Genomic DNA, 11,466 nt, shown 5'->3' on the forward strand with positions numbered 1-11,466 from the left:
TGTATGGAAGAATGATTAGACAGCTGCTTGTGTTAAGGTCTGTATATGTTTTTTTTTTAATTTGTGCAGTAAGTAGAATTTGTTTTATAATTGAAGATTTCCTTTAAAGTTAGTTTGCACATATGCTCCATGGGATTGGTGGTTGTGGGATTGAGTGGCACATGGCTGCAGTCTACGTTGAGTAGAAAAAAAGTGTTAGAGAATGGGTGGGAGGGAAAGGTAACATAATTCCATTTAAGGGCAAGCCCAAAACTTATTATCTTCTACATGCAGATGATTAACACATGATTTTTGCCTGAGTAATATGCAGATCCCATAAATAGTTATAGCAAAGTCCATTTTAGGAAAACAAAATGTAACCAATTATCATCATCACTTTTATGGTATAATAAAGTTTATAAGATTTTATTCATATCTTTCTCCATCAGTCTTTGGACTATTGTCATATAACTAGCCATCTATTAGGAAAATGTTTAACATTATAAAAGAAAAATCTCAGAACATTTAAAGTTTTATTAATTTTTTCAGCAGGAGGAACATTTCATGGAAAGGGTATCACCAAAGATTGCTACAAATTGCACATTTGGGTTTATGAACTTTATTTTATTTGGCATTCTAATACATTTTAGGCACATTTTTGTTTTGTATTTAAACAACTTTTAAAATACAGGAAAGCACACTGAATTTGCACAAAAATGCATAAAAACATTCCATGGTGCAGCCCAACTCTGACCAAAGTTTATGAAAGAATCGGTAAATGTTGGAACTTCTGTCGAGTTTAAAATTATTTCTGTATCTTCACAAGTTAGAATTCTCCTCTAGTTACCTTGTGTACTATAACATTTTACATGTAAATTTTTTGACACCTGGGAAATCTCCACCTTTGGGAAATCTCTCCATTGGCTGCAAAGACAGAAAATAAAGAAGGTAAAGTGTACATAAACCCTAACACTTAAACTCTTTTTTTCTAACCTTTGGTCTGGTAAATATATAACATTTAAAGTGTACTGTTTTGTGTGTTTAATAGATACAAAAAAAAACCCTGTCTGCAAGATCATACATTTCTGTACTCTTGGCAATTTTGTCAGCCCTGTCAAGTTTCCTTTTGTGAACTAAAAAATATTTTCTTGCTATGTTATAAAGGCCAGCAAAGGGAGTTAGTTTTCCAACCCTTCCATGCTCTACCCAGAATTGGGAACAAAGGTTTGGCTGGAGTAGGTTTAAACATATGAAAAGCAAGTAATTTTACAGTGCAGCAGTTATACCATAGGCTCTAAAAATCAGATTTCACTGTTGATCAGTTTCTTACATTCAATAACCAGAGTGGGATATCTGATCGGATGCTAAGGTTGGCATATTAGGTCTGATTTATTAAAGCTCTCCAAGACAGAAAAAGATACACTTTTATGGATGAATCTGGTCCTGGATTGACATTTGATAACAAATTGCAATTTTTTTTGAAGAAATCTTTTCTGGTTTGCTAGATCACCCAGGTTCACTGATAAAAGTGTATCTTCTCCAGCTGTGGAGAGCTTTATTAAATCAGGCTCATATTCTTCCCAAATGTATTAGTAGTATTCAGTATTTTGTTAAAAAGCTAAGAAACATCAGTAGTCAAATGAATATTTTATTACTACACAGGATTTCCCCAGTGCCACCACCCTGACACTAGTCCTGGCTGAGGTCAATAAAAGGCTGTGTTTGTTGACCTCTTTTTTCTGAAAATGATAGCTTCTTCTCTGTTACATTGATCCTGTTTTTAAAGGGGAATTTAATTCTACTGCTGGCTCCCAAAATGTGTAGCAATGCTCAGCAAACTTTACATTATGGCCAAAGCATACCCCTTAAGGTCCGCAACATCTGCAATGTTTCTTGTTGTTCTGTTGCTGCTGCTAACATCTTCTCCTGGTCTTCTCCTGGTTTTGAGTCTTAGGCCATGTTCATAGGCTGGGACAGAATTACATTACTCCTGTTCACGCTTGCTACTACTTTCCAAGATGGAATTGTGCCAAGACTGTATAGAATTAAAAAAAATGGTAGAAAACTGACAGAAGAGACTTCATACTCTTCATAGACTATGAAGTTTCCTCCATCTTTTCCATGTAAATATGTGCATTTTCCATGTAAATATGTGCTGGCTTTATTCATTGCTGGCTTGTTCTCTAGGTTAGCGACTCATAAAATATTAAAGTTAAAGAAAACCAGGCAGGTAGCAATTTGTGAGGTTGACCTGCCAAGGTGATCTACATATTTGTCCCAGTAAAGATGTCCTTCAAAGACCGGATCTACCCAATACCAATCTATCAGATATGGATGAATAATAGGAAGATGAAGCAACCATTGGCTTCTCAGAATTGTTCTGAGGTAGGCATTCTAGAAGTATTAGGTCCCTTGTATCAGCTTCTGTAAGAACCCTCTAAATCAGTGTTTCTGAATATTAATATGAATATGGGTACCCCTTGAGATAACTTTCAGGTCTTCCAGGGAACCCCTGCAATAACTTATAAATCCCTAACCCAGTACATTAGCTTGATGGGAAAAATGTTACCCTTACAAAGAGCCAAAAAGATCTTTGGGGTCAGTTAAACTAACTTGAGAGGTACAAAATACTTATTATTCAACGAACCTATAGAAACCTCTGGAGGAACCCTGATTGAGAAACACTGCTCTAAATAAACAAAACCTCATCAGGTTGACAAAAGGAGAAAGCCAGCTATGACATTTCTATGTATGCACTTGTTACTATAAATTAATTATGGGGGAACATTTTAAATACATGGCTTCAGTCTTGATAGTGCATCACTTTTCATTTATATCCTATGTACACAAATAAAAGAGACTAAGTATCAAGCATATTTCAAGGCAGAGAAAAACATCTCTTCAAGAAACGAGTCATATGGGTGTAAATATGCTTTGTTCCAGATCCTGAGATTGCATGGTTCTTGTCTGTATACCACTGTAAATACAAACAGATGAACATAGTTATAATGACTGTCATACAGAAAACTATTACACTCTTAGCTACTGTTATTTATGCAGTGTCCTCTTAACTATGGCCATATTTGTAGTGGGTTATAGCTATGAAAACTTGGCATGGTGAAGTCTTCAAAGTCCAAACTGTTAAAACGTTTGTGCTATAGTCTACTAGATCTAAGGTTTTCTTTTAAATAATAAACTAAGCTCTAATATAGTCTATTGTCAAGCACAAAGTATAGTGCAGTAGCTTTTAAATGTAGAGAAGCTTCAACAACCATTGGGCCTAATTTTTTTAAACCTCTCCAAGATCAGAGAAGATAGACTATTATGGGAGAACCTGGGTGATTGAGCAAACCTGGAATAGATTTCCTAAAAGTAATTTGCTATTAGTTGGCAAATGTTTCAAATCCTGGCCCAGATCTATTCCAAGTTTTCTGGATCTCCTATGATAGTCTATCGTCTCCAGTCTCGTAGAGCTTTACTAAATCAGACCCATTATGTTTGCACACCCCTTGCTCCATTGATGTCATATCTTATAGTAATACCTGGAATTTTCCAGTTTGCTTTTACAACTCTGTAACCTAGAAATATTTCCCGTACACATAATTGTCCTCATCAAGATATAGGTCCTGATTTATTAAAGTTCTCCAAGGCTGAAGAGAATACACTTGCACCAGTGAAACTGGGTGATTCAGCAAACCTGTGATGGATCTAGTCCAGAAGTGAAAACATTTGCTAACAAATAGCTAATGACTTTTAGGAAATCCATTCCAGGTTTTCTATAATCCAATAATTTATAATCCAGCTTCACTGATGAAAGTGTATTCTCTCCAGTCTTGGAGAACTTTAATAAATCAGGTCATAGACTCGTCACTAATTTAATTTAGGTGCTGAGAGCTTAACTACTCCAAAGATTACCTGTAAAACATCTTGTCCTGTATGTTTTTTTTTTAATCTGAACTCTGAGCACAAAAAGGTTTCTAAAACAAAAAACAAGTATTTGCTAATTGCTACTCATTTACATCTTTAAAAAAAACCCTCAAATTCTAAAGAGATAAAAGTTACATTTGATTGTATGGTCTTTACTGAATCTTTTTTCATTCTGTGAGCTAAAAAGTTGAGCCATTAGAGTAAAAGAAAGCAGCATTTCAAAAATGCTAACCATGAATTTGATTATATTCTACTGACTTGCAGAAGAACATCCCATTGAAAGTTTGAATATAGTGTACTGGCTTCTGTGCTTCAAGAGGAAGAGTATTGTAAAAGGAGATTTTCACCACATCTGACACATAGGGCCTGGTTTATTAAAGCTATCCAAGGAAGGAGAGGATACACTTTCATCAGTGAAGCTAGGTGATCCAGCATTCAGCTACACTGATAAAAGTGTATCCGCTCCAGCTTTAATAAATCAGGCCCATGGGATGTACTTGTGAAGAATAATTAAAGTTCAGTAACCTTATTTCTGCAGGTGGAGTTCTAGGTTGGTTCAGTGAAAGGCATTCTTTCTGCATTGAATTCCAGTGTTGTTATTTATGTTGTTTTAAAAGTTGTTTGATTCATATAATAATATTTTACATAGAATACAGAAAAAAGAATGAGGTCATGGTGGACTGAAACCCTTTAAACCCACCATTCGAGGCTTGGTGAGCTATGAAAAATCAGTGGTTATTGCAAATGATCATCTTCATGTTCAGTAATGTAGGGAGAGCTGGGACAAATCTGGTTTTGCAGGAATCAGTGTGTCATATTAGTGGAATACTATACTGTATTAGTCAACGATTATTATAAAAATGTTGGTGTTTAACTGATATATTGACTGACATAATAAAGATTTCAGATAACATAAATCCTATCTTCATATTTGTAAAGCCTGAAGAATATATCTATGTCCTCCACAACTTACTGTATGATTTTTCATTGATGATCCTGATTAGGATTTGTATTCATCTGTTTTATGATAAGATACATATTTTTTGCAAAATGTTTCCTTGAAGGGATACTTATCTTTTTGCTTTGCTCATTCTGTACAAAGCAGCAATACTTGTGCAGCTTTCTCATTCTCCACTCACCCCCCAGCTTTGAACCCATGGTATTCACTTTGTCTGTGACTCCCCTTTGCTGTTGTTCCCCTTTCTCTATTGCATCAGGTGCTAAAATCCTTAGTGTTGGCTGCTGTTTTTAAAGATGCACATACTCCCTTCTCAAGAATACCAGCCTAGCTCATCATGGACACAGGCTGGTATTACCACACTGAAGGCATCACGGGTGCATGCTTACTGCTGTGGTGACCCATGCCAGTATACTCATCAGCATTAGCATTGGGCGTCAATATGGGGTTTTAAACATATGGTACATATTCACAATAAATTAATTATATTAAAACCAAGTCCTTACCATTGCTTCAAATTCCACCTGGGCATCCACCAGGGCTTTAGAAATCTGTGCGGATTGTTGAAAATGTACGTTATCTATGATAAAGCACATATACAAATAAAGCAATGAGTGTATCTGTTAAATCTAGTTCAATATTTGACAGTCCAACCATAATGCATTAACTAGAAATGATGGACTTTACTTCCTATTGATAAAATAATAGCTTGAACATCTCTGTAACACAAACACTTTTATGTGCTGAGGTCTATCACAAACTAAGTAGTGTGCTTATTGCTAATCAAACAGACTTCTACTCATGTTAGGACTGGATGTTTACTCAGTAGAATGGTCTGTGATATCACCTACCATCTGCCGTGCCATGAATGAGCAGGTAATCCACTTTGCTGAAATTCTCTATTCGGGACATCACAGTTGAATTCTGAAAAGGAAGAAGAGGTGATTCATTAGACATGTTTCCAAGTGCAATGATTGCAGAAAGAAAACTGGTTTTGGCTAGTGATTGATTGTATTGGCTGCTGTGCAAATATCTAATGTTTGCCACTCTGCCTACGCTCCACTTACTTTCTGGAAACTCTAGGTGAGAACACTGTAGACTTTTCCCTTAACTAGGTCACATAATTCAATTCAATTTACCATCACTGACTGCAAATACAATCCAAAGTTAAAAAAATGTGGGCTTGATTTTACCAGAATGAAACAATTTATAGCTATGATGTCATTGAGTAATTTACAACTACCATCTTTGTTGTAGTCTTAAGTCCCTAAATTACAAATAGGCCTTTAAGGGTTGCCAAAATGAAAGTACTCAGAGAAGGGTATTTACCTCTCCACAGCAGATTATGCTATAGAAAGACCAGCTCTAGGTAAGTTCACTCAGCTGTTCGAGGGGAAGTGTTGGGCCCATTATCAATAGTGACATCACAGAAAGTTGAATATGTAGTTATAGTACTGAATACATGTTGGATAATTTCATTTCTGTGTATTTAGTGGCAATACCTAACTACTTTACATGACTTTTTTATGACTTTGGTGACCGTCACTGTGCTGTAGATGGCATGTAATGATTTCTTTACAGTACTTTGGATGGAGGGCAAAGATGACTTTCACAGTGCTTTTTAATGAAGAGCCATGACATTCTTTATAATGCATGAGATCAAGTGTTTCTTAACAAGGGTTTCTTGGAATCCTAGTGTTCCTCCAGAGGTTCCTAGGGGTTCATTTAGCAATGTGCAATTTGTGCCACTCAGGTCAATTTAAGTGACATCATTGATAATTTTTGGCTATCTGTAAAGTTGACATTCTTCTCAATGGACAGCAATGTAAGAGGCATTCTTTCTGTTGACCACCACACTAATGTTAGCTATTGATATAGTAATTAAAAAAAGGAGTTCCCTGAACGCTGGCAAGTTATTTCAAGGTCTCCCCCATTTTAAAATCTTTGAGAAATGTTCACCGATTATATTAATGACATTCACAGTAAAGTAGATTAAGGGCAATAAAGACCTTTACAGGTAGAATACCTAACAGTCATAAAAAACATAAAAACTTGTAGTAATTCCAATGTGTCCCCTATATCTGTTACTAATATAATTTACCTTGTAATTGTCAAGGTTGTCAGACTTTGTTGGAAGGCCCATGTACTTCTCTGTGTAAAAAGATGCTGCAAAAAAAAGCAAATTATTACATTGAAGCTTACACAGTATATTTTATAGCAGAAACGAGTTTCAGAATAATTTATCCCTTAAATTTAAGGTCTTTGAGAATAAAGTATATGCCTGGGCAAAATAAAAAAAAGTCATATATTTCCTATAGGTTCTACAGACAACCCTCCCCTAGCAATTTTGGTGAGAATACCACATTCAGGAGCTTTGATACTTGCTCAACTACAAGAACTGGTATGACAAATGTCCATTTTTAAACTTTTCTTTAAAAAGTGTTTTAGTATAACAGTCAGGACAAGGACTGTTCTTTCTTCTAACAGGTTAGGCCATTTGGGCACTGGACATTTTTAAGTAGCTGTTTGGACAAAAATGAAATTTGAACTGAGCACCTGCTGATAGTTTGACGCAAGCAACATCAAAATTAGAATTACATGTGGCTGTTTTAAGATTGGTTGGGAATTCCTGTTCAATGCCATATGTTAGAACAAACATCTGGATGTTGTAAAACAAATATTCTCAAAGGATGACCAACTGTGCAATTTAACATGGCAGTCATTTAAAGCCTATCCCTACTTTTTTAAGTTTTATTTGGAAAAAGCAGGGAGAAGGACCTGTTGAGTTTTTGTTTCCAAATTTATAGACAGGATAATAATTGATATTAATGTTAATTAGGATAGGGATGGGTTGGAAGAGTTGGACCATAATAATCTTTTATTTATTTTATTTTTGTATTGCTATACGTAGATTCTTGTCTTATTGACAGCTGTAATTTCCTCCCTTCCTTATTCTGTAGAGGTGTCAAAGGGACAAAAATGTGAGGGAAAATCCACCCAGTGGAGTCACAAACAAAAATAAATATTACACACTCCATTTTTTTTTTTTGTTTACATACCATAATATTCCCAATTCGAAACAGGAGCAACTGCAATCCCACATTTGAAAAGACCTGAACCTTGACCAAGGACCATAGACGTTACATAACCTCCATATGACTGAAAAACAGTAATATTAGAGCAATTGGATTTTTATCTGGTTGGTATCCAAAAGAATAACATGAGCCGAACATTAAAATGCGATGACTGTGGTGGCCTAGTCGGTCATACACTACCAGGGAAACCGGGGTTTATATTTTTCCTGCCACCATTCATGTTTATCCTACAGAGAAACATAGAAAAGGTGCCCTAAGACACCTCCACGTCCTGGTATAAGAGGAAAACAATAAAACAAAGGCTAGGCCTTCTTACCTGTAAAAAGATACATTTTTATGATTGGTACTTACAGGTATAGACTTAAAATAATAAATGTTTTGTTTCAAATGGCTTTTGGTTGCCTACAATCTCCAATAATGGACATTTAGCCCTGTTTATAGGTGTAACACATTCAAGCTCTCTGTGATATCTCCAGCTGCTATATCCGGTATGGAAACCATTGCCTGTTGCCTGGCGGGAACAAGTTGGTAACAGGGAACAGACTCTATTACTTTAGAAGACATCCCCTTAATTTAATTATTAGCCCCATCAGGGAGCATTGAATTAGTGTCCATTCTACAGTTGCTTTAATCCAGAGATTGGCTAGAGATTTGGTGGTAACATTATTAACTTTTTTATCTTATTGGTAAACTGCTACATTTTGTAAAGATATATCTCTAAAGACATCCTTAGTGTCTTCACTTTTACACAGAACTCAAGCTAGTATCAAATTCAGTGCAGCCCAACAAGTGCCAGAGGCAGCAGAGATTAACAATGTTTTACTTGGTTTACAGCTGGCCATATAGTGCATGGCAATAAATCACTGAACTTTGATCAAGGCAATAGTGGCTTTATAAGCTGTAGGAATTTGGTCTTCATTTAACAATATTTGTCAAAACGGTTCTGTCTGGATGCAGATAAAAGGATGGGAATAACGTAATTACCCAAGCAATGATTTAATACGGCAGTTATACAGATGTAGCAACAGGAGAGCTCTTGCAACACGTGTACAGATAATGGATGCAAAAAGACTTTACATGTGGTTCATTTTCAGGTCAACACCAACTTTCTGACAGATTTTGTATTCCAGGGCAGGGATGTAAACTAGTAAAGGAAAATCTGCAATGAGCTATTTTATCTAAATGCCAAACATAATATAATATGATGTGATTTAGAACATACTTTTCTTTAGGGGGAAAAGCAAAGTGTAAGTGTGTAGGGGGTGTATATTTCAGGTTTGCTGGATCACCCAGGTTCACCCAGGATAGTCTATGTTCTCCAGTCCTGAAGAAAAGGTTTCTTTTTTAAAATTTTGCAAATATTCACTAGATCTGTATTATTCTTTTTAAAATTGTTTTGTCTGTGGCCAGCTTTTGCCACAGGAAGATAATATGAATAAGGAGATCTAAGGCTTGAAAGAGTTCTTTTATAATGCTATGATTATATATCAGTCTAAAGTGCATCTAATGAGGGCAATTACGAGACTAACTAGGATAAAAAGTCAGATAAAAGTTGGGTGAATGTAGAACTTTAACTATCTTCTTTCTTTTCCAAGTTAAAAACAACTTTCATCTTAAATGGTTTTTAAATAGGCAGATAAATGCTCAACCATGCATTATCCAGCCATATCTTGCATATCCAAACAAAATATATAGGAAATATATCTGCTTTTCAGTTGTAATTGTATCACTGGGTAGTAAGTATAATAAGGCAATGTATAGCCAAAAGTTTGTGGACTCCTAACACACCTATGTACAATTGTTGGATATTCAATTCCAAACCCAAGAGAATTATTTCAAAGCTATAACAGTCCTCTCCTCTTCTAGGAAGGCTTTCTTGGAATGTACCTTTAGGTATTTGTGCCTATTCAGCCTAACATTTCACCAATGTTGGACAAGAGGATCAAACTTAAGGGCCAATGTTATATATATATTTGCCAAATAAAGGTCTTAAGCTTTATGGTGCCTACAATTATTTTCCTTTTTTTATACAAAGTCCAATGTCTGTCCATAAAAGTACCTGTAGGCCATTTTTATTTGAATGAATACTACAGAGAATGGCTGGTAGGCAACCTGATTATTACAAACCAGCAGGGGTGGTACATCGGTACGATTAGTTTACTGGTTGCACAGTAGGCATTTACTATGACCACTACCTAACCCCTGGAACCCCCTATGTTCACACATCACATTTATGCACATGCTAGAAAGAAGGCATGGAAGGTGTATTCAATGACCACACAGACAAATATTCTATTTTGTCAAGTTGCCTGATTCAGTACTCGAAATACGTCAGGATAGGGAGCCAAGTGTATGGTTTTGTTATAGGGATCCCCACTACACAGCTGTAGTTGCTGTAGGTAGAATCTAAACTAGAAAATGATACAAATCAATAGAAAGAAAAATTGTAACTCATCTTTAATCTGAAAAAAACAAATGTATCATGCAAATGTCATAATGCAATAAAAAGATATACTACCATGCAATGATGTGTGCACATAAAATAAAGACTCATCTATAGGAAATGATCCGCATGTACATTTAAATGGGTATGTTATGTGGCCCAACTAAAATGTTAACAGGCAAGCATAAAAACATTAGGGCAGATTGTATGTATCAGCCCATATCCTGCCTAGTCAATCAAGACAGCAAAGTAAACAGCATTTTAGAGACCTATACATCAACGCCCAGCAACATCAGGCATTGCCTCAAAGCATAATGAGAACCTAGATTTGAAAAAAATGCAATTTTAGGCAGCTTCCCACCCTGGAAAATTTCTGTGCATGAGCTCCTAATGGATGCACTATAGAAGCAGTGAGGAAAATAGGACATCACAAGTCATATACAAGTGATAGTCAATCAGATTATTATTAAAACTTTCCTATAAACAACAGGACTGTTATTAGATAACATATATTGACATAGCTAATCCGGGGCAATAAAATGCCTTGAAGTATCATAATGAACACTCAGGTTCTCAACCAGTACTGGCCCTCATGAAACTAAATGTGTTTCTTTATCTTTTATGGAACCAATCTGTATGCATAATTTTATATGGTTCTATGGGTGAAGGCATCTACTTACAGGTTAAATAAAAATGAATGGTGAGCCAATTGGGCTGAATCTTATATGCCATGAATTTTTCAACAGCATGATTTCCATGAATTTCTGATTCTATATACTTTGGAGTTTCTGCCTACCTATGAAAACTACAGACCACTTTGTTAAAATATTGATCACATAAAATATAAAAATATCCAGCAGAGAGAGCTGAAACCTCCTGGCCACAACAGGTGTACATAACCAGGAAGTGAAATACAGATCTTACCAATACAGACCACAAGAGATTCAAGAATACGGGAGGTGGTTATTCTTTCTAGAACCACCCAAATTTGTGCTTGGGTCAACTTTTTTTAAGCAGATGTTATTACCTTCTAAATTACTTTATTCAAAACAATATACATGTTC

At 35.6% G+C, this 11,466-nt stretch overlaps 1 protein-coding gene across 1 annotated transcript in view; it reads right to left on the bottom strand.

The window, feature by feature from the left end:
- Positions 1–498: 498 nt before the first annotated feature.
- LOC140335545 (prolyl endopeptidase FAP-like) overlaps positions 499–11,466 on the bottom strand; it is a 61,339-nt gene continuing 50,371 nt past the window's right edge. The window contains exons 22-26 of the mRNA XM_072418247.1: positions 7,924–8,023; positions 6,966–7,030; positions 5,716–5,788; positions 5,371–5,444; positions 499–2,956 (exon numbers count right to left, since the gene is read on the bottom strand). Of these exons, the coding sequence (XP_072274348.1) occupies positions 2,858–2,956; positions 5,371–5,444; positions 5,716–5,788; positions 6,966–7,030; positions 7,924–8,023 (411 nt within the window). The 3' untranslated portion in view covers positions 499–2,857. The remainder of the gene's footprint in view (positions 2,957–5,370; positions 5,445–5,715; positions 5,789–6,965; positions 7,031–7,923; positions 8,024–11,466) is intronic.

The sequence above is a fragment of the Pyxicephalus adspersus genome, chromosome 7, assembly GCF_032062135.1.
Source record: "Pyxicephalus adspersus chromosome 7, UCB_Pads_2.0, whole genome shotgun sequence".
Classification (NCBI taxonomy): domain Eukaryota; kingdom Metazoa; phylum Chordata; class Amphibia; order Anura; family Pyxicephalidae; genus Pyxicephalus; species Pyxicephalus adspersus.